This window comes from Chiloscyllium punctatum, chromosome 25 (assembly GCF_047496795.1).
Source record: "Chiloscyllium punctatum isolate Juve2018m chromosome 25, sChiPun1.3, whole genome shotgun sequence".
In the NCBI taxonomy this organism is placed as follows: domain Eukaryota; kingdom Metazoa; phylum Chordata; class Chondrichthyes; order Orectolobiformes; family Hemiscylliidae; genus Chiloscyllium; species Chiloscyllium punctatum.
Genome location: NC_092763.1, coordinates 39,596,834 through 39,621,400, shown reverse-complemented (window position 1 = coordinate 39,621,400; position 24,567 = coordinate 39,596,834). Strand labels below are relative to the sequence as shown.

Genomic DNA, 24,567 nt, shown 5'->3' with positions numbered 1-24,567 from the left:
TTGCAAGACAAATTCCCAGCTCGGCGAACAGAACCACAACATAGTTAATGCATATGCAGGATTATGTTCAACTATAGACTAGAATTCACATTGGAGTTTTCATTGAACCAACAAACAGCTCTGGACAAAGTAAATAACAACTAGACTGGAATCAATCAGGGAGCAAAAAAAAGTTATAAATTGTATTAAGTGAATGCTAATGTGTTCATAATATATTTAACTATGATATATCAAATGCAAATTAATGAAATAATATGCCGTTAAGAAACATCATTTGGAACTGCCGCCCTCTCATTCGTTTATTTAACAGATGCCTCCCTTCCCCGATGTTTTCATTGTTAAATAAATGTGGAATACTATAGATACCAGGAAAACAGCAGGAGACAGCAACAAGGTAATGTTCTGATGAAGAATCATACTAGACTCGAAATATGAACTCTGGTTCTTTTTGCTGGATTAGTTTGTTTTCCTTTCTCTCGCTCCACAAATACCACCAGAGCAGAAAAAATTCCAGTTGCCTTCTCTTGCTGGCTGGCTCTGCCTTTAAAGAGACAAGTTCCCTTTGCCACCAACTCACTAAGATGTGCGGCTCAGAGCCCCGCCCCTTTCCCCTCATTGGTCAGGCGCGTTCCATTTTGAAAAAGGCTCCTCCCTTAGCAACTGCGAACTAGCAACGCATCCTGGTGGCGTTCTGATTGGCCAGTTCTGAATAGCCTGCAGCCAATAGTGGAAAACTCGTGGCTGTGCCGCACTTTTCAAAAAAAAAGGTGTGTGGGACAGGGGCAGTGAGCGGTGTGTGTGGAGTCAGGAGTTTTTCACTGTTTATTACCCACTAACTAACTTACACCTTAAAAGAGCACGGGTAATCGCGTTGTCCTTGTACTTGGAGCAACCCTCCTTCCTCAACTCTCTGCATTTAGGGTCTCTCACCCAGTCTGGTGTTTTTAATCAGCATCGCTCTCACAAAGTTGAAGTTTCAGCAGGTTAGTGAATTGCCCTGCCGCTCGTTTCATTCGGTTTGGTTGCATTAGCAATGATGCATTTGTTGCAAATATCTTACTGTATGTGGATCTACTATTCCCTTTTTCTCTTTCCCCACTTTCCCCTTCTCCCACGCATGCACAAATCCCAAGAGGACTGCACTTCGATTAGAGAGTCAATAGCATGTGGGATGCGACCATATGTATTTGCTAAATGAGTGTCGTTTTGTTATAGTATGATATTACGGCAAATAATAGAACTCCATTTCTTCTACTCCCACCAATCAAATGTTAACTTCTCATTTTTTTTCTCCTTAGATTATCTGGTCCTTTTCTTCCCTACCTTCCCTCTTTCCCCTCCCTCCTTCAGGCTTGCCGGAGCAATGCCGCAAGCCTCGGAAGCAAATATCCCTCAATGTAGATCATTTGGGAAGGAACCTTCTATAACGGAGAAGGTAAGAGCATTAACTTAAATGCCATTTAAAAAAAAAACCTGAAGTTGTGTGTGTGTGTGTGTGTGTGTGTGTGTGTGTGAGTGAGAGAGAGAGAGAGATAAATTAGGGTTGTTTAAAAAGCCTTCAGCAAGCTTTCCAGATTGATGCTTTTGCTTAATGCACAATTTTTATTACGTTAGAATATGTCGCAACAGATATTTTCTGTAGGGAGAATGTTTGTTTGGTTTTAAACGGAAGGAAATCAGTCGTGTGGTATATGTTTATACTTGAAAGTCTACTTTCGATCTGTTGATCTAACTGAATATTGGCTAACAACAGCAGGATATCTCCTAAACTGTAAATATGAAAGATCATAGATTGCTGGACATACTCGAGACCATGCAACAACAGAGGAACAAATTTAACGTTTCTGGTTAGCGTTCTAATGAACTGACAACTATCTGAAAGGTTAATTTAGTTTCCCTCTCTGCAAAAATTGAAACGCTAATTATTTCCACCATTTTCTTTTTTTTAATTTTGAGTATCTTAGTTTGAGTCTGAAGTTGGCTGAATGTCAACATAACTTCCTATATTTTAAAGTAGAACTTGGCCTAAATTGTACTCCTATATCCAAAAGTGCGATTTAAATGCCTTGGATATGGATTGTTTCTCATTGGTAAACTTCAAAGGTTCATTGGTTATAAAGACCTATGGTTAATTATGGCAAAATTTGCAATTAAATCTGGTCACATGCTTAAATTTTAATTGTTCTAGCAGAGTAGCAGCTGTTGCACAGCCCAAACACCTGTTTCCACTGATTGTTTCCAAGGTAGATATTTTCTAATCCCCTTCCAGAGATGATGTTATAGATGTCTGGAGTAGGTGGGACTGGAACCCAGGCCTCCTTGTTCAGAAGTGGAAGGCCTGGGTTCCAGTCCCACCTGCTCCAGAGATGTGTAATACATCCTTTTTTTAAATACGCACTGTGGCTTGTGACATTTTGCTGAACTTTGTATTAAATATACTTGCATTTGGACAATTGCATCCTCTTTCAAATTCTAGATGTTTGTCTTCCTCAAATTGGAGTAGTTTGTCCATTGTTTTGCAGCAAAAATTGGTCCTATTGGTGTGTATTTAATATTGACGGTATGTTGGAGATGATTTCCTCCTTTTTTAATGTTTTACAATTTTGTCTTACATCAGTGTTGCATTGTTCAGCATGTTGGCAAATTGTAATGTATTATTTTCAAACAAAACAAGTCCTGTAAGATTGAATTGTAGCTGTTTTTTCACCCATGGCTTCTTGATGACCTCTTGGAGTATGAGTTATGGTGTTATACTTTTTGAACATATCTGGACTTCACTGTGAAAATAGCTTTTAGCAAATTTTGGTTTTGCTGGCAGAGGTCACTCTCTTGTAGTTCTTGGAAACTCTAATGCTTCACTGAAGAATTCAAAATCCATTGCAGCTAACTCCACTTGTTCTTGAGGACAGGTTTGATGCTGACCAAGACACAGCATTGAGTAAGAACATACAATGTTGGAAATGTGTAACAATATTATTACTTCAAAAGATGTTAGCATTTTAGATTGCTGGAATGATGCCTTCATATTCTTCAACGTGGACAAATTGGCTCTGAAGATGTGTGTTGATATTAATCTCCTAAGCAAGAAGTATTTAGCATCATTGTTACATACTTCACTTCAGGTGCAAGGAGGTTTCAAATAACCTTTCCAGAAACATTTGCTCCTCATTTTACTTTGGGGGAGGCAGTGGCATAACAGTAATATCTCTAGACTAATCTAGACTGATCTCCAGCATCTGCAGCCCTCACTTTCTCCTAATCGAGAGCTCCAAGTTAATATTCATGATACATGGCTTTAAATCCAACTATGGCAAATAGTCAAATTCTGAGTACGGTAAAATCTGCGATTAAGAAGTTAGCCTGATGGTGTACATACCCATCTTGTTTCCTTTTTGGAAAGGAAATCTGCCATCCTCTGATCTGGCTAAACAAGTGACTCTAGATCCACAGTAACGTTTGACTTTGAACTGCCCTCTGAAACAAGTCATTCTGTTCATTCCCAATTGTCTTTGAACATTCCAATATTGAACAAAATTCAATTTTCTCAGGGCTTTAGAATGCTGTTAACATCAGATTGGAAGGGGAAAGCTAATTCTGCTAAAATTATATATTTTAAGCCTGTTAAAATCAGCCCCATTCTTTTTAATGGGATTGGTCCAAGTGTACTTTCGAAATACAACTCAGTTTTGACTTTGCAATCCTGGCATTATACAAGTCCTTCACAAACAAATGTTTGTTTTTCTTGAATTGTTTTATAATCCAAAATTTGTAATGTAAGATTATCTATTTTAATTCGTTTTGATTGATTTATTAAAGCAGCGAACAAACAACTCTGTGGTTTAGCATATTAATTCCCCTTTTTTAGATTCTTAGCCAAGGTGGTTCCTTGCATTTGTTACCCTGAACAGTATCAGTGGAAGTCAGGATTCATGTAGCTTATTTACTGTCTCTGCCTGAGGAAATGGCAGGTTTGTTGAGAAGCAAATTAATGTAATGTGAAGGAGAAAATAAACTTTTTTCTGAGGGTGGTATGCATGTGGAAAACGCTGCCAGAGGAATTGGTAGAGGCAGGTACAATTACCACACGCAAGACATCTGGACAAGTATATGGATATGATATGTTCAGGGGGATATGTGCCAAATGCTGGCAAATAGGATTTTCAGTTAGGAAACCTGGTCTCCGTGGATGAGGTGGCTGAAGGGCCTCTTTCTGTATTGTCCATAATCAGTAATAAATATTCTTTTCTAGCACTGTGTATCTTGATTTCAATTGCATACCTAATTCCTACATCTCCATTCAGGATGATTGCCTTCATTTCAAACGTTCCCCTTCATCGCCCCAAGGTGGGCCCAAGAAGAGATCAGCTTTTGAAGATCTCACAAATGTAAGTTCTGTGACTGGATTGCTTTCTTTAATATGGGTGAAACCACCCTTCTGCCCAAAATAAATGGGTTTTATACCTTTCCTTTTTAAAACTTGACTAGAGAAAGTGTGTTGTTTAACTAATATCTTATCCTAATGTTTTTTCACCACTAATAGGCCAAACAAGGTCAAGATCTGATTTCAAAGAAAAAAGCTGGGAAGGTGGTGGGTAAGAAAACTCAAAGTGTCATTGCACAAGAAACATTGAAAAATGAAGAGAATAATTTAAAAAGGTGAATGTTCTCTTTCTGGGTTCCATGTTTTGAGTTCTGAGTATATGTCAGTGTTCATTTTTTTGTATAGCACCGTGTTGCAATTTCTGTATTTTTCAAGTTGCTTTAACTGTAGTAACTAAGGCAAGTGGCAGGAGCATCCCTCAAACGAAATTTGAGATGAGTTATTTTGTTTCTCTGGTGGTTGAGGGCTGAATGTTTTAGCTGGGATAATTTCTTGGTAATCTCCCAACTGCTACATTTGAATCCTGCTGGAATTCTTCTTTAACATCTCAAACTGAATATCTTGGAATGGTAATAAATTTGGTATAATTGCAAATTGTTCCAGACCCCAAAAAAGGTAGTAGGACACTATCTCAATTTTTTTGTATCTAAATGTAAATGTTCATAACTATATACTTACCTTTCATCTGTTAGTGTACACATACTCGCTTACAAAAAGTATTATTGTAACATGCCCATCTATATATCATTCTTCTGTAAATTACATTAATTTTCATTCACTTTACTGCTTGAAAGTTTAATTTGGATTCTATACAATTTTAGTTCTTCAATTGTAAAATGTGATCCAGCTTTGTTAACATTTGAATTACTGATTTTAATAAAGTTTGGAATAATCAGGATACTGCTGAGATTGAGGAATCTTGTAGAGAAACTTCTTGGGTACTCTTCTAAAGATATTGAAATTGACTTGTGATGCTAGTGACCGACTTATTAATTACACAATGAATGATGTAGATAGTACTAAAGAATTCCATTCTTCTAATTTCTTCCTTCAGTACAGAACCTAAAGCTCCTCTGGAGCATCAGGATAATGCAGGAGTACAGAAGAAACCCAAGAGACCGGTACCAACCGAGGAAAAAGCAGCTGATGTAGATAAATCAGTAGACCCCAAGGTAAACAAACTTTAGATGAAGCAGTGGGATCTGCTGCTGGATTTGACAATCTAGCAACAGACTCCACTACTCCATCTAAAAGTACTTTTATGTTTAAAGCTAAATTTGTGCTGGCCATGTAGACAACGACACATTTATTCTGTACCAGTAGTCTCAAATCAGTGAGTAATTTTGAAAATGAAATGGCATATTGGAATGTTAATGGCCAGGCTGGCAAAGTGCAGCAAGTGGGTTCTTGATCAATGTACCATGGGGCTGAGTAAGACAACGTTCCTCTTCTTGGAGGATGAAGTGCCATGAGTCGATGGGTAGATGAGGACTGAAGGGCAAATTTGTTTGTTTCATTTAGCTTGACAATATGTCAGTCAGTGCAATGTGGCAGGCCCTCCTGACCAACCCACCTTTTTGGTTTCAGCAGACACTGGCATAGGCTGCTGTGATTCTCATGCCGCCTTTCTCTTTGTTAGATTTGTTGAGCTATACAAGTAGTTTTTTAATGCAATGGTTGTGTTCTTGTACAATTCTGATTTACAGAAAAATCGCGCTTTAGAAACAGCACTTAGTGTTGGTAATTTAATCGTGTTACAGCAAACTGACCTTTTAAAGGTTTGTGCTTCATCAATCACTTTAGTGAATTCTTGTTAATGAAATGTGCGTTACAGCAGAACAACCTGTACTCGGGATAGCAACTCTACTCTGTTACTGCTGTGTACATCAGCCTGCAAGTCTGAAAAGTTAGCTTGTTTAGGTGTATTTGGTTCCAACAAGAATCCAGCTTGATGTCATCTAGGACAAAGTAACCTACTTAAAACTGTTTAGTAGTTGAGGGATTTTTGTTTTTAAGAGCAGCCAAAACTTATCAAGCCTCCTTAGACAGCAACTTCCAAATGCTTGATGCCTACCACATAAAAGGATAAGGACAGCAGATACCTGAAAGTACCACCTGCAAGTTTCTCTCTGTACAGATTTGCTTCCTCGCAACTTTAGTTGTGCGACTGCTGTGTGGAAGTTCAAAAACGTTGCTTACTACCACCTTTTCTCGGTCAGTTCAGAATGGGTGACCAAACTGGCCTTGCTAATGATATACTCGACTCATGATTACTTACCAAAGACAGGCCAGCCATCTGCTTTTCCCACTCTACCAAAAATTCAAATTGATTCAGTCAGTTTGGAAAATATTTGTGGATGCAAGATTTTTTTTTCACTTTTTTTCCAAGGAATAAATTTAGAAGAAGACTGCCTTCAAATTCTATTCAAGAAAAGTTTTTTATTTCTCAATACCTTTTTGAAATTAGAGATAAAAGATACCTGAGAATAAAGCTGCTGACCAAATAATCCTAACATTAAGTCCTGAAAACAATTAAGACTAAGACCCCCTGATTTGGGGAAGTGTATCCTTGTCCATTCAATTTATTATCACTTGTAAATATCCTTGTAAAATTATTTTGTATCAACCTAGGCTTAGGTTCATCAGATTCCATGCACTATTGGCATCTGTTATGCAAAGCTCCTCACTAGGTCTCTGTATTTCATTCTGGTGTTGTTGAACTAAAACTGTATAGACAATGCTACTTAATAGCATTTCAGAGTAGCTAGTGGATCGGTGCTGGGTCCTCTACTTTTTGTTATTTACATAAATGATTTGGATGTGAGCGTAAGAGGTACAGTTAGTAAGTTTGCAGATGACACCAAAATTGGAGGTGCAGTGGACAGCGAAGAAGGTTACCTCGGGTTACAACAGGATCTTGATCAGATGGGCCAATGGGCTGAGAAGTGGCAGACGGAGTTTAATTCCGACAAATGTGAGGTGCTGCATTTTGGGAAAGCAATTCTTAGCAGGGCTTGTACACTTAATGGTAAGATCATAGGGAGTGTTGCTGAACAAAGAAACCTCGGAGTGCAGGTTCATAGCTCCGTGAAAGTGGAGTCGCAGGTGAATAGGATAATGAGGAAGGCGTTTGGCATGCTTTCTTTTATTGGTCAGAGTATTGAGTACAGGAGTTGGGAGGTCATGTTGCAGCTGTACAGGATATTGCTTAAGCCACTGTTGGAATATTACATGCAGTTCTGATCTCCTTTCTATCGGAAAGATGTTGTGAAACTTGAAAGGATTTAGAAAAGATTTACAAGGATGTTGCCAGGGTTGGAGGATCTGAGCTCTAGGGAGAAGCTGAACAGGCTGGGGCTGTTTTCCCTGGAGCGTCGGAGGCTGAGGGGTGACCTTATAGAGGTTGTACAAAATTGAGGGGCATGGATAGGATAAATAAACAAGGTCTTTTTCCTGGGGTCGGGGAGTCTAGAACTAGAGGGTGTAGGTTTAGGGCGAGAGGAGAAAGATATAAAAGAGACCTACGGGGCAACATTTTTATGCAGAGGGTGGTACGTGTATGGAATGAGCTGTCAGAGGAAGTGGTGTAGGCTGGTACAATTGCAACATGTTAGGCATTTGGATGGGTATATGAATAGGAAGGGTTTGGAGGGCTATGGGCTGGGTGCTGGCAGGTGGGACTAGATTGGTTGGACCGAAGGGTCTGTTTCCATACTGTACATCTCTATCACTCCTGACTCTATAATTAATTGGAGACTTTCTCATGGTTTTAGTTGCCTGACTATGATGAAGTTGATGAAGAGAATTTGAAAGACCCATTCCTGAATGCAATCTACGTGAATGATATATTCAACTATATGAAGGAGAGGGAAGTAAGTAAACTATTATCTTGTAACTTTCCTGCTTTCTCCCTAAAAGCATCATTGGTCTTGTATTCTTTGAAACAAAGTGGATGGGATTGGCAGATTGTTACAGTTAGTCTGTGTTTTAATTGTCTTGTCATTCCATATTTTTATACCCAGTGCTCTGCATTTGCTGTCTAACACTTTGAGGAGCTGTCTAGAAATTGGATAGCTGTTATACAAAAGTACTGATGCCACCTGCAGGTTTGCTAACTATGCTAATGAACTTGATCAAAGCATAGGTCTTTCAAAAATATTTGGATAAATATTTTGACTTTTTACTCTGTACAATTTAGTTTCTGTACTTGTCTAGATTCTAGAAATAGGGAGTCAAATCCAATGTGAGAACTAAGTATTCTGGAGTTGGTGTATTACTTCAGGACTTTGATGTCTGATGGATTCTGTGATAGAATAAATTTTACAAAGTCTAGTTTTGATGTTCCAAATAGTCCAACTTTGCAACAGAGAATCCATAGCCAACCTCTTGGATTCCAGGTTTATTCATGAAATGGAGCAATAGGTAGAAATTGGGAACAGCTGGAAGCTGAAATTTTCTAATGTTTTTGTGGTTTGAATGGACTGTGTGCAATTAATAATGAATTAACATTAAAATAAACATTCTAGAACCATGTGTTTGTGTTTGGCAGAAACAATTTGTTCTAAAAGGCTATATGGAAAAGCAACCTGACCTGAATATTGAGATGAGGGGAATTTTAGTCGATTGGATGGTCGAGGTACAGGTGAGTAAACGGTCATCTTTTAGACACTTTGGACTGATTTTTCTTTTTAGCTTGTTTTGTAATTTTTGGTTCTGGGGTGTAGGTTTGCTTGCTGAGCTGTAGGTTTGATATCCAGACGTTTCATTACCTGGCTAGGTAACATCAGTAGTGACCTCCAAGTGAAGCGAAGCTGTTGTCTCCTGCTTTCCAATTATATATGTTTGTCCTGGATGGGGTTCCTGGGGTTTGTGGTGATGTCATTTCCTGTTCATTTCTGAGGGGTTGATAGACCTTGGATACCATCTATGTGTTTTGTTTTTGGCATCGTGGTTGGAGTGCCAGACCTTTAGGAATTCTCTGGCATGTCTTTGCTTAGCACTCCAACCACAACGCCATAAACAAACACACAGATCTAGATACCATCTATCAACCCCTCAGAAAACAAACAGGAAATGACATCACCATAAACCCCAGGAACCCCATCCAGGACAAACATAAAGAGAAAGCAGGAGACAACAGCTTCACTTGGAGGTCGCCACTGATGATGTTACCTAGCCAAGTAATGAAACGTCTGGATACCAAACCTACACCCTAAACCTCAACCTGAGCTACAAACCTTACATCTTTGGTTCTATCCTGCAATATGTGCCATTCGTGGCCAAGAGGGCCTTCAGGGTTGTGCCCATAACTCCACAAGGTGGGAGAGTGGATTTGAGTAAAGTTGGAGTGATTTTCAGTTTTTCTTCACCAAATCACCACTCAACCCAAACTCTCATTAGCTTGCAGGAATGAATGTTTCTCAATATTTCTGAGATTGTTTCACCAATGTAATCAATTTCAAACTTTTATTCTGCAAAACAAAGGTTCTAGCACTTCCTTCAGGTTACGTTTTAATTTGTACAATTCACAAGGATTGAATTGCAAGACTTCAAGTTGTAGGTAGCAACTGTACTATCGACTTGTATATTAAACATGGAGGCACACTCGGTGGAAATATTTGAAGTTTTCGGACAGTTTAAGTGTAGTCCGGAAACACACAATCGATTAGTTTGCTTCAACAATATGAAATGTTCATATTAATGAGCCTGTTAATTATCACTTTGCATAATGTCCCTTTTAAGGAGCTTGACATGCAAGTAGGCCAGGCACCTGAATGTAATTACCTGTCCAGATGCTGCTGCCATTCTGTACGTTAACTCCCTAGACCCAGGCTGTGTTTAGTGATTACTAGTTTAGCTTTCAATAAACCCACCAGAGATCTTCACCTAAATGGAATTTGGTTATCTATTACATCCAGACAGCACATTACAAAAAATGCATTTGCCTGTCAGTGAAGTTAATCTGCTAATTAAGTAGTGCAGTGGTAGCATCCCTACCTCTGGGTTTGAGTCCCGTGCCAGGACTTGTTGACTTCAGAATTTGCTTCTGTATTTGGCCAAACCACTTTTACTATCAGCTTGTAAATCCTTCCAATATATGTCTGATCTCAGTAAGTGTAGAGTTTTCCAGTTAGCTATCCAGCAGAAGGTTGTGGAAAAAGTACACTACCCATAAGTGGGGACATTTACAATGGAAGCAAAGATGAGACTAATAACAGGGTGAGTAATTTTGAAGCATGTTGTTTTACCTGAAGATTTAGGTATCTTCCAATCAGTAGATTTCCATCACTAGCTGCCTATTCACTATTTTCCCTTCAAATTTTCTAAAGAAAAGCCAATAATGTTAAAAACAGTGGACCATTTCAAACCTTCAAAGCTGTCATGCTATTTAATAAGTCTGATTTGTATGTTTTAATCTCTCTTCACAAGTCCATAACCTCATCAAGCCTGGTGATCTTGTTTCTCCTGTACTTTTTTTTAAAAAATGATTTCACCATTGGCTGTGCCTTCAGCTACCTATCCATTAATGTCTGGAATTGCACCCTAAAAGCTACCTCATTCTATTTCTTAAACCTTTTTGCAGCTTTTGAAAATATGTTCTAATATCTCTGGCTTAATGTTGAATTTTATTGAAGCACCTTTGCATATTTGTTTATTGGTGCTGTACAACTACACCTTCAGTTTGGTGTTGTATAATAGAACTAGTGGACAAACAGTAACATTCATTTGGTATCCTCCAGGTAACTGCCAGTGTCCTCAAAGCATTTGGTTAGCATACATGTGGCTTAACTTGACTCTATTCATAGATCCATTGGACATGTTGTTCATAACTTTTTGCACTACGCTGTAATTAATTTCATGCAAAGCTCCCAATCCAATAATTTAATATTTTTTTTTATTTTCAAAAGGAAAATTTTGAATTGAATCATGAGACTCTGTACCTTGCAGTGAAGCTAGTGGATCATTACCTGGCACTGACTGTGTGTATGAGGGAAACACTGCAACTTCTGGGTTCTACTGCAATCCTCATTGCTGCAAAATTTGATGTAAGCAACTTTTTTCAGACTCTTTTAAACTCTTTCCTCACACCCTTCAATGGGTCCTGATGAGCTTCATCCTAGTTTCTTAAAATAAGTAACAAATAAGATTGTTGATGTATTGGTTTTAATTTTCCATAATCTCCTCCTTTTTATCCTGGAGAAATTCCATTAGATTAAGAAAATTTAGGTGAAATCCTTCTCTTCAAAAATGTTAGACAGAAAGCAAGAAACTACAGGCAGCTAGATTAACATCTACTCTGGGATAATTTTAGAAGTCATTAATAAAGATGCTGTACCAGTGCATTTTAATTAATCAGGCAGAGTCAACATTGTGAAAGGGAAGTTTTTGTTTAACCAATTCGCTTGTGTTCTTTGAGAAAATAACTTGTACTATGGATAAGGACAAATTGGTGGATGTACAGTGCTTAAATTTCTAGAAGCATTTGAAGTATCACATAAAAAGATTGTGGAATATGAAAGCTCCTGGTCCAGGTAGTATGGAATTTTTAGTATGGATAAAAGATTGTTGGGTGTTGTAGCCATTCTTCAGTTGAGATGTGATGAATGGTGTGCTGGAGCCTCCAGCACTCACTATTTAAATTTAATTTCTTGGATAAAGGACTGAATGCGTAATAGCTAACTAAATTTGCTGTTGGCACAAGGATGGATAGGAGAGTAAGTTGTGAAGTATTGTAAAACTATCGAAGGGAAATAGATCAGTCCAATGAGTGGGGCAGTGATCTGGTCATGGAGTATATTTTGGGTCAATTATGAAATTGGCCCTTTTGTTTGTTTTTTGCAAGAAGAATGAAAACATATATCTAAATGGTGAAGGGACTACAGAAGGTTAAGATTCAGGTACAGCAAGTAATTAAAGTCATAGAATGTTTATTGTGAGGGGATTGAGTACAGAAATGGAGAGGTTATGTTTCACTTATATAGAACACTGGTGAGACCATAAAGAGTATTGTATACAGTATTTGGTCCTTTTAAAGTGACTAATGTAAGTGCCTTCAGAGATTCCAGTCTGCTACTTGGAATAAGTGTTTTTTTAAAATAACACGTTGGACAGGCTAACAATGTAGAAACTGGAATTCAGCCACATGAGAGAGGACTTGATTGAAATATACCCAAAGGGTCTTGACAAGGTGGAAATGGTAAAACGTTCCCTTCTGTGGGGGGAAAAATCTAGAACAGAGAGCAATCTAATTAACTCAGACTATATTCTTCTGGTGGGTTCATGAGTCTTTGGAACTCCCTTCATCAAAGTATGGTGGAAGTAGAGTTTAGATTACTTAGTGTGGAAACAGGCCCTTTGGCCCAACAAGTCCACACCGCCCCGCCGAAGCGCAACCCACCCATACCCCTACATCTACCCCTTACCTAACACTACGGGCAATTTAGCATGGCCAATTCACCTGACCTGCACATCTTTGGACTGTGGGAGGAAACTGGAGCACCCGGAGGAAACCCATTAGACACGGGGAGAATGTGCAAACTCCACACAGTCGCCTGAGGCGGGAATTGGACCCGGGTCTCTGGCGCTGTGAGGCAGCAGTGCTAACCACCGTGCCACCCACGAGTCTTAATGTTCAGGTAGATAACTTTTCACCCTTTGCTCATTAGTCTGAGGGATAGGTGGGAAGGTGAAGTAAAATAGTTCTTGAATAGTATAGCAGGTTCAGGGGACTAAGTAGGCTACTTCTCATAACTTTGTTCATATAAAGCTGAGCTTATCTAAATTCTGCCTGTATCCTGACTTCTATCAAGTCCTTCTCGTCCATCACCACTCCATGTCCCCCTACCCTGCTATTTTAACTTGTCCAGCTTGACAATGTTTTACTATCCTCCAACACTGGCTTTTGTACATGCTTCATTTTCTTCACCCTGCTGTTTTGTTACCTATACCTTCAACTGTTTTAGGTCTTAAGAATTGCAATTCCCCTTTAATACTTGCATACTCTTTCTGATACTTTAACTCCTAATGTCAGTTTATTTGATAGTCACTTTTTCTAGTCATGCTCCTATGAATTGATATAAATGCTACATTGAGAATCTTGGATAAGAAATTAAAAACAGGGATAGGATATTCATCCCCTCAAGTCTTTTATGCTATTTAGATGACGATTGATCTTCTTTTAAAGGCCTCCACTTTTTTGTGCCAATTCTTCTCAGTCCTCAACTCCTTCAAAAATCTACCAGTTCTTCTAAAGACTTTGTTATCCAGCTCCTATAAGTGAGGTTGAGAATTCCAGACACACTATATCCTTTTGACTGAAGAAATGGATATGTATTATATCCCCTTATGTTAACTACATCCACTAGTGAAAACAACATATCAGCATGTAATCTGTTAAGCTGTCTCCAATCTTCTTGAAACAAGATCATGCCTCATTCTCCTTAATTACAATAAATAAATTTCTAATCCTTACATTTCCAGGAATCGGCCAAATGAATCACTTTTAAACTGCTTCCATTTTCAGTATATACTTTCAATGCGAGGACCAAAAACTACACCCTACTCCCAAGTGTGGCCTCACCAACACCCTGTGCAGCTGTAACAAGTCCTCCCTGTTTTGAAATTTCAGCCCCCTAGCAATACAAGTCAAAATTTGTTTGTCTCTAATTATTTGCTGCACTGGCATGTGAACCTTCCTTCTTTTTTTTTTCTTTCATGCAAAAGGCAGCCAAATATCTGAACTGCAGTTTTGTTATTTGAGTCCCTTCCCACTTAGATAATGGCTTGCTTTTTGATTTTTTTTTCTTTATTCCCCTACATAAGTACATGACCTCAACTTTCTAAAGTAAACTCCCTCTGTAAAGTTTTTTTTTTGCTCTGCCCTCCCATTCTTTCCCCCCCCCCCCCCAACTCAACTATTTATATTCCATTGTAGTTTCCTTTTGTCCTTGTCACAGCATACCCCCTTCCCTCCCCCCCCCCCACCTATCTTTTATCATCAGTAAATGTGAATATATTGCACTCTGCCCCCTCCTCCAAGTTGTTCTTAATAAAGATGGTAAGCAATTGAGGTCTGATCCTTGTGGCATTCTACTAGTTATATATATCTCCAAACATTCTGTGTAAACCCCAATCCTCAATCCATGTTAATGTTATCCCCAATTCCCTGAGCTCCTGTCTTGTGCAATAACCTTTTTTTTGTGGCACCTTATTTAAATGCTTTTGAGAAATCCAAATACTATACCTACTGGTTCACCTTATCATTTCTGTTCATTATATGCTCTAAGAACTTTAGCAAGTTTGTCAAACATTATTCCTCCTCTCAACACCAGTCCCACACTCACTTTAGCTACTTTTTTTTAAACACAGCTGTAGAGGTTTTGCTGTTTTTTGTATTTTTCTTGCCCATTTTACTTCCAATTTTCTCTGCTTTTTAATCAACTACTCCTGCTTCTATTCTTTAAACTGCTTCAACTTTTTTGCCACTTTATATGGCTTAATTTCTGATTGGGAACTATTTTTTGACTATCTCTTTATTTAACATTGTTGGTTTGCCCTTCTGATTCCTTTTTGACAAGAATTTATTTTGCTGAGCATTAATAAAAACAGCTTTTATGTCTGCCACTGTCCATCTATTGACCTTTTTCAATATAGTGCTTTAGATAACTTTAGTCATCCTTCTGTAATTGCCCCTATTTAACTTGAAGACACTGGTTTGCTATCTCTCACTATGAACTTCTTACATATTGTGATTGACGTCTGATAAAGGATCCTTAATGATTAGCTACCTTATTAACTCATTCATTGCACATTTATAGAGCTAAAGTATCCTGTAGCTGGTTAAGTTGTGCAACATATTGCTCTAAGACTAATCCTGATGCACTCTGCAAACTAGTATTTCATGTTCCCTTTGTCCAACTGATTTTGTCCAGTTAATGTGTAGATTGAAATCACTCAACAATTGCAGTGCCTTTCTTGCGCTAATTTTTTTTAAATACACTATGTCCTACAATGAGGCAACTCTTTTTGCAGCCTTATAGATGACTCTCCTCTCCCATCTCACCCATAACTACTTTCCATTTCTATTCCTTATTTACATCCAAACTGATACTTGCATCACAATCCACTGGACCCATATAACCACTCAACACCACAATGATACTATCCCTTTTTTTAAACAAAGTTACCCCACCTTTCCCCTTTGCCTATTTGTCCAGAATATTTGAATACCTTTTGAACGTTGACTTCCCAGACCTGGTCCCCCTGCAACCATGTCAGTGATGGCTATCAAGTTGTATTTATTTATATTTGCACCATTTAACTTGTCAATGTTGTTACAAATGCTGCATGCATTCAGAGAAAGGACTTTAAGCTTTTGGCTTTTTAATCATATTACTTTGTTGCAATTTCTGCTGCATGCTTTTGCTAATAATTGCTATCCCTTCCTGTCACATTCTGATTATCACTTTTTTTTTACTATCTTGCAACTCTACTCTTGGTATTTTTTAATAAGTATTTTTAAACTTCCCTTCAATAGAGTTCAATTTCCTCCCTACTCTGCCACTAATTATTGGAAATTGCTATTCACTGCCCTTGTTATACAATTCACCCAGGACACTGATCCCAGCATGGTTCAAATGCCGACATTGAGTCTCTTTCCTGAGTTTTGGGTTTTGCTTATTTTAAAGTAAATTTCCTAACTACTTTTAAGCCTTAATATCATTGTTTGTTTTTTTTAAAACCACTTGGCCAATCAAATGAAATATGAAAGAAATATTTAACAATCGCCTACCTGGTTTCCAGTGGTGTCACACTTTAGTTCAGACTCGTCTAAAATAAGTTGAAGGAGCTCTGTCACTAGGTTTTAGCTCCTGCTGCCCTTATTGAGTAGGTCCCCTCTCCCAACCTGCTCCACGCTCTTCCAGTCATTTTGCTTGTGCTTTAATGAATGGTATTGGAATGAAAGGCTTAGCTGATCTTGGCTGCAGTCTCATTGCAAATGAGGCCATTATAACAATATTTACTGAATAACTCTGGACACTGTCAACATGGGTATTTTGACAAAGAAAAATACTAATCCTCTAAATCTTTTATCTACTGGATCATGGATTAAGTCTGAGTGGCTGCTGGAGCAGGAACCATTGTTTAGATGGTAAGCTGCCTTCAGTGTGGATTGGGTTGATGCACATTTATCATTTCCAGGAGCGGTGTCCTCCCTGTGTGGATGATTTCTTGTACATCTGTGATGATGCGTACCAAAGGGAGGAACTACTCTCAATGGAGGTTAGCATTCTCCGAACCCTGAAGTTTGATATTAATATTCCTGTGGCCTATCGATTCTTGAGAAGATATGCAAAGGTTGGTCACTTTGTTTTGTATAATTTGAATTTTTCCTGTTGTGTAGTGTACTAGTAAGGGAACATACTAATTTGACCCCAAACAGTTTTGTTTACTCCTCTTCTGGGTGGGATGATCTTTTGGGCGGTTGGTGAAGCATTGACGGGCCAAAAGTCCTCTATCCGTGATGTAGGGATTCAACACAGACATTGCTGAAAGAGATTTTGACACCTTTTTAGTGTTGTGAAGGATTGCTTGGGCACTTGTTTATGGTTTATAATGTAACTAAAATGATGCATTTGTTATGGGGAGGAAAACTGGATTGAAGCACTGAGTGTTAGAAGGGGAAGTTATTTGACTAGCATGTCAGCATTTTGTTAGTGCGGTTCATGAATTATTTTGTCACATTTACTTGGAAATATTGCTTTAGTTTTGAGCAATCTGAGATTAATCTTCTGAATCTATTTCCATCTGAATATTTACAGTGTGCTAGAGCCAACCTTGAGACATTGACGCTTGCACGTTATATCTGTGAGTTGACCCTGCAGGAATATGAGTTTATCTGGGAGAGTGCTTCTAAATTAGCAGCATCCTGCCTGCTACTAGCCCTCAAGATGAAAGAGCTTGGAGGATGGGTGAGCATAAACTGAGTTGGCATATTCAGAGACTGTCTTCTGCACTCCTGTCCTTTTTATTTCCCTGTGGTTTTACAATGTGGTTCTACCAAGTTTTCTGCTTATCGACCTCTGCTCTGCTCTGAACCAGCTACTGGGATGTGTGAGAATTGTGCAGTAGATTCCAGTTCCCAAAAGGGAAAAGTGGGAAACTGAAGCAGAATATTAAATCTGCTCTGTGTATTTTCCCAAGAATAGTGTGGCTGAGTGCTGGGTCAGGGAAGGAGTGGGGGAGTAGTTGACATTGTGCCACTATTGGCACAATGTATTAGTGCTCCAGCATGCTGTGCTCTTTTGTGCTGTCCCTGCTGTTTAAGTAATTATGAAATCCTAACCTGAGGATACGATTAGCTTATTAACATATTTCGGTGGACCTATATTAACTTGAAATCACCATGAAATAGGCAATCCAGCTCACCAGATTCTCTTGTATTTTAGACTCCGACTCTGGAACATTACACTGGATATCATGTCACTGACTTGCACTCGCTGCTGAGGAGACTAAACCTTTTGCTTTACAGTAAGCCAGATGAAAAGCTGAAGGCTGTTCGGTACAAGTATGCTCACAAGTAAGAAGTTGATTGTGTATCTGGTAACATTTTAAACTATTTAAGGGAGACAGTGGACATGGCACACTTAAGTTAGTTATGGTCTGAGAACGTGCTGTGAAAACCCTAGGAAGTGCTATGGCGTTTGATTTGAAATTTCATGGGAGCGAGTGAGCTAGTTATCTCTTTTTAGGTGAAGGTGCTGGAGGTTAGAATAGAGAATGTGGTGTTGACAAAAGCACAGCAGGTCAGGCATCATCAGAGGAGAAGGAGAATTGATGTTTTGGACCAAAGCTGCCCTTCAGGAACTATGAAAGGCTTCTGCCCAAAACATTGATTTTCCTGCTCCTCGGATGCTGTCTGACCTGCTGTGCTTTTCCAGCACCCCACACAACTCTAGTTAATATCTTGAGCCTATTTCACCATTCAGTTAGATCATAGCTGATGTACCTCCTATTTTTTCCTTAGATTCTTATGGATTAAAAATCAATACACCACCTCCCTTGACACTTCATTTGGTCCCAGCTCCCCACACGCTCCTGGGAAGTGACTTGAGAAGGAGTAGGCTTTTCATCCCATTGGTCTGCTCTATCATTAGTTAGATCATCTGATAATCCTCAACATCCCTGCTCTCTTTTCCGACTGATCAAAAATGAGTTTCTTAGCCTTGAGTACATTTAACTCAGTCTCCACAGCCAATATGGTGAAGAATACCACTGATTTGTGACCCTCTGAAGAAAATTCTCATCTCCATCTGAACGAGGTGATCCCTTACTTGGAGATTATGATCTGGTTCTGGACTCCTATGAGGTGAAAAATCCTGTCAGCATTTGCCTTCAAAAGCCCCCTTCACAACTCTGTATATTTCAATGTGATCACCTCTCATTCTTCTTGCCTCCAGTCAGTAGAATTCTGACCCGATTAGTCTTTGCACAATCTGCAGTTTTGTTCATTCCTCTAAGAATCTTGTATGTTTCAGTTGCCTTTCATTTTCCTTAAGTCGGAGTACAGGCCCAATCTACTCAAGCTCCTGTCATAAGACAATCCCTCTATACCTGGGATCGACCGAGTGAATCCTCTCTGGACTGTCTCCAATGTGCATCTTTCCTTGGATCAGGAGACAAAAACTGCTCAATATTCTAGCTGTGATGTAACTACTGCCTTATTTAATATTAGCAAGACTGTTATTTCTGTACTCCAACCTCTTTGAAGTGTAAGCCAACATTTCATAGAATTTCCACAGTGTGGAAACGGGCCCTTTTGACACAACAAGTACACCGACCCTCAGAGTAACCTGCCCATTCCCCTACCACTCTACTCTTACCCCTGACTAATGTACCTAGCCTACACATGCCTGAATACGACGGGCAGTTTAGCACGGCCAATTCACCTAACCTGCACATCTTTGGATTGTGGGAAGAAACCGGAGCACCTGGAGGAAAACCATGCAGTCAAAAGGAGAATGTGCAAACTCTAGACAGACAGTCGCCAGAGGCTGGAATCGAACCTGGGTCCCTAGGTGCTAACCACTGAACTGCCCTGTTTGCCCTTTGTCCTTTTGTGATATAAGCATTAGGTTTCCCAAATCCCCCTCTAATTTAACTTGCTGCAGCCTTTCTCTATTTTAAATAATCATTACTCCTCTAACTTCCTGCCAAAGTGCATGACCTCATGTTTTCCCACATTATATTCCTTCTGCCAAGTTTTTGTCCACTCACTGGAACTGTATATCTCTGTGTAAACTCTGCATCCGCTTTGACACTTGTCTTTCAAACTATTTTTGTCATGTACAAACTTGGCTATGATACATTCACTTTCCTCATCCAAATTATTCATGGATATTGTAAATGTTTGTGGCCTCCATATCTCTGCTTCCTGATTTAGCTCCTGAATGGTGTCCTTCTGTGTACCCCCTTTGAACATTATTAATAAAATAAGTTTCACTGAATTACTACTTTTATTTGGAATTAAATAATGCCTCCCTACTTTGCAGTCGAGGGAAGATGCAAGTTTATGAAAATTGACCTTAACTTAGCCTATTAATTCCCCAGGATAATTCTGGTGACTACTGGAGAGATATAGGTGCGTGCAACAGGGTAAGTTTTACAATTGGGGGGAGGGTAAATATGATGCTGTAAGACAAGATCAGAGGAGCATAAGTTGGGAGCATAGGCTGTCAGGGAAGGATGTCGTGGAAATGTGGAACTTTTTCAAGGAACAGATACAACGTGTCCTTGATATGTATGTACCTATCAGGCAGGAAAGAGATGGTCATGTGAGGGAACCTTGGTTGACAAGGGAGGTTGAATGTCTTGTAAGAAGCAGGCTTACATAAGGTTGAGGAAACAAGGTTCAGACAGAGCATTGGAGGGATACAGGATAGCCAGAAGGGAGCTGATGAAAGGGATTAGGAGAGCTAAGAAAGGGCATGAAAAATCTTTGGCAGGTAGGATCAAGGATAACCCCAAGGCATTTTATGCATATGTGAGAAACATGAGAATGACGAGTAAGAGGGTAGGACTGATCAAGGACAGTAGTGGGAGACTGTGTGTTGAGTCGGAAGAGATAGGAGAGGTCTTGAATGAGTACTTTTCTTCAGTATTTACAAATGAGAGGGACCGTATTGTTGAAGAGGAGAGTATGAAACTGACTGGTAAGCTAGAAGAGATACTTGTTAGGAAGGAAGATGTGTTGGGCATTTTGAAAATCTTGAGGATAGACAAGTCCCCCAGGCCTGACGGGATATATCCCAGGATTGTGGGAAGCAAGAGATGAAATTGCAGAGCTGTTGGCAATGATCTTTTTGTCTTTACTGTCAATGGGGGTGGTAGCAGGGGACTGGAGAGTGGAGAATGTTGTGCCCCTGTTCAAAAAAAAGGAATAAAGATAACCCCAGGAATTGCAGGCCAGTTAGTCTTCGGTGATAGGCAACGTAATGGAAAGGGTACTGAGGGATAGGATTTATGAGTATCTGGAAAGACACTGCTTGATCAGGGACAGCCAGCACTGATTTGTGAGGGGTAGGTCTTGCCTTACAAGTCTTATTGAATTCTTCGAGGAGGTGACCAAGCATGTGGATGAGGGTAGAGCAATGGATGTGGTGTACATGGATTTTAGTAAGGCATTTGATAAGGTTCCCAGTGGTAGGCTTATGCAGAAAGTCAGGAGGCATGGGATAGTGGGAAGTTTGGCCAGTTGGATAAAAAACTGGCTAACCGGTCGAAGTCAGAGAGTGGTGGTAGATGGTAAATATTCAGCCTGGAGCCTAGTTACAAGTGGAGTTCTGCAGGGATCAGTTCTGGGTCCTCTGTTTGTAATTTTTATTAATGACTTGGAAGAGGGAGTCAAAGGGTGGGTCAGTAAATTTGCAGCTGATACGAAGATTGGTGGAGTTGTGGATAGTGAGGAGAGCTGTTGTCGGCTGCAAAGGGACTTGGATATGATGCAGAGCTGGGCTGAGGAGTTGCAGATGGAGTTCAACCCTGTCAAGTGTGAGGTTGTCCATTTTGGAAGGACAAATAAGAATTCGGAATACAGGGTTAACGGTAGGGTTCTTAGTAAGGTGGAGGAGCAGAGGGATCTTGGGGGTCTATGTTCATAGCTCTTTGAAAGTTGCCACTCAGGTAGATAGAGTTTGCAAGAAGGCCTATGGTGTATTAGCGTTCATTAGCAGAGGGATTGAATTCAAGAGTCATGAAGTGATGTTGCAGCTGTACAGGACCTTGGTAAGGCCACATTTGGAGTACTGTGTGCAGTTCTGGTCACCTCACTTTAGGGAAGATGTGGAAGCTTTGGAGAGGATGCAGAGGAGATTTACCAGGATGTTGCCTGGAATGGAGAATAGGTCGTATGAGGATAAGTTGAGTGCCAGGCCTCCTCTCATTGGAACAGCGAAGGATGAGGGGTGACTTGATAGAGGTTTATAAGATGATCAGGGGAATAGATAGAGTAGACAGTCAGACTTTTTCCCCAGGTACAACAGTGTTACAAGGGGACACAAATTTAAGGTGAAGGGTGGAAGGTATAGGGGGGATGTCAGGAGTAGGTTCTTTACCCAGAGAGTGGTGGGGGCATGGAATGTGTGCTGCCTGTGGGAGTGGCAGAGTCAGAATCATTGGTGACCTTTAAGCAGCAATTGGATAGGTACATGGATGGGTGCTTCAGCTAGGACAAATGTTTGGCACAACATCGTGGACCGAAGGGCCTGTTCTGTGCTGTATTGTTCTATGTTCTATATCATCTTTCTGGGGATATGTGGCTGGCAGCGTGGTTGCTCATTCCTAATTGTCAATCAGGTGAACATTCTTTCTGAGCTGCTGTAATGCCATAATGATTGTGGAACTCATTGCCACAGAAAACTGCAGGCCAAGTCATTTGAAGGTCTTTGATTAGTAAGGGGATTAAAAGTTATGGGGGAGGGCAAAACAAAAGAATGGGGTTGAGAAAAGTCAGTCATGATTGAAATGTTGTTGCAGACTTAAGGCTGCATGGCTATACTTCTCCTATATTGTCTTATGATTACAGTATTCCACATAGGGTTTGACTTGAGACTGTGTGTAGAACATGAGTAGGAGTGAAGTCTGTCAAGTCTGCTCCACTATTAATGCAATTGCTGGCTGATCTTGGGCTTTAAACATCATTTGTCTACCCATTTCCAATAAAGCCTTGTTTCTGAGACCAATAATCTGTCTATCCCAGCCTTAAATATCATCAATGATGGAGTGTCTACACTTCTCTGAATTCTAAAGATTCTCAGTTCTTTGAGTGAAACAATTTCTCCTCTCATCAAAGATCATCTCTTTATCTTGAGTGAGTACCTCCCAAGTTTTAGATTTGCTCATCAGCAGAGACTTCCTCATTTTTGAATTATAGCCCCCATAAGACAGGCCAACACACCATAAGATCTTTTAGATTGCTATTTTGCATCTGTCCATGAGATGTTAATCCTCTTTCTTTTGACAGTTTCTAGTTTCTCACCATTTGACTAATTTAAATCCCTGCATCTTTATTCTTTTTATTTTTTACAATTTAAGAATGGCCACTTGGTTGCAGCAGCAGGTAACTTTTACACTAATCCACATCTGATGCAGCTGGTGAGTTTTGGTGTGCAATACATTAGGTCTGGTTAAGTGTGAGCTTGAAATCTGTGAAAAAGCAAGTGTCTCAACTGTAACCAAAGTTGCAGCTGAAAGTAGTCCTAATTTAGTTCTCCTCCTATATTCACTTCCTCATATTTACTTTTGTCCTTGAGTTTTACTTGTCTTTTGTTTTAGGGTATTCTTTGAAGTAGCAAAAATCCCACCCATTGACGTTTTGAAGTTAGAAGACCAGCTTAAGGTGGACACATGATCCGATCAAATCCAGACAGTCCGGGGAAGTGGTGCTGTATCACCCATAGTCATAAAGCTGATTACATGTGTATATATTATTGTGTAAATACTTGTGTAATATTGCTTTACTATACCTCTGCTAAGCAGAAGCAATTGTGTAATTAATCATAATTGTTACTTTTATTATGTAACATTCAAATTCAATTGAATAACAAAATAACTAAAGAAGTGAGAAGAGGCTGATCTGTTCAAAACATGAAGTTCAACAATTTTTTTTTCCCTCTTCAATCTAAAACTTTGAATATGGTGTAAGTGACCATGAGCTATTGGCCTGTGAAAAACATGGCACAGCTTGTTTCTTTTTATGTTGTTAATAAATAACCACTGAATATATTAGACGGTTTGATATCTTAAACTTCAAGTTTTAAAAAAGTAACAATTCTTAACATTGTAGATTTAAAAAAAATCTTGTTGAAAGAATTAGGGTACTGAGTGTCCTCACATGATGTTCTGTCACTGTTAGTGAAATTGTTCCTTTCTTTTGAACTGAATGTAAGTAAATTTTCACCCCTCCCTATTTCTACATTTTGTCAGAAGTTCCTGTAGATTGGGAAAAGAGGGGAAAGATGCAAGGACAACTACACCATCTACTCTCTAGCCCTTTGAAACTACAAGTGCTGCAGAATGACACAACTTTAATGATTAACTTGTAAACTCTTCATCTTTTTCCCCTTCACCTCACAGTTGACTAAGTGTCTTTATTGTTGCTTGATTTGATCCACCTATTCCACCCTGTTGTAGAAAGATCCTGAAAAAAAAATGCATGCAGCCAACTGTGTTTGCAACCAAACTATTTGAAAATTAGTGCACGATATTAAAATTATCTAGCTTAGCTAAGAATGTAATACACTTGCTCAGAAGAAATAATGTTTGTTAACTTTGGATCTCTAATGTTACTGGTAAATAGTAAAATTTAAAGTTCTCCTTTTTAATTATAAACCATTTTTTGGCTTGTTTCAGGGGTCAAATTGTAAATTATTTTCAAGTGCAAAGTATTTCAATGTGTTTCTGTTAATTGTACCATTTGTGATGTTTAACCTGTTAATATTAACTTTGAAACTATTTAAGCTATGCTTTGGAAGCTCTGTCATTTTATATCGTATTTTGTTTTGCTTTTTCAGCAAATAGTTTGTTACATGTGAAAAAAGTATATAAATATGTATATGTTTGGATACTTCTGATTCTGCTTTCAGCATTTCTTATTAAATAAGAGCCATGGGCATTCTTGTAGGAATGAA

At 39.1% G+C, this 24,567-nt stretch overlaps 1 protein-coding gene across 2 annotated transcripts; it reads left to right on the top strand.

Moving 5' to 3' along the window:
• The first annotated feature begins 765 nt into the window (after positions 1-765).
• Positions 766-24,567, top strand: ccnb3 (cyclin B3). Of its 2 annotated transcripts, XM_072595087.1 has the most exons (12): positions 766-983; positions 1,299-1,435; positions 4,302-4,385; positions 4,541-4,656; positions 5,436-5,553; positions 8,155-8,253; positions 8,931-9,023; positions 11,290-11,427; positions 16,583-16,738; positions 17,203-17,352; positions 17,830-17,960; positions 23,213-24,567. In XM_072595087.1, exons 2-12 carry the CDS (start codon positions 1,364-1,366, stop codon positions 23,286-23,288), a joined length of 1,233 nt encoding a protein of 410 aa, XP_072451188.1. In that variant the 5' UTR covers positions 766-983; positions 1,299-1,363; the 3' UTR covers positions 23,289-24,567. The 2 variants fall into 2 exon arrangements, with proteins under 2 accessions (XP_072451188.1, XP_072451189.1); XM_072595088.1 differs by lacking the exon at positions 16,583-16,738.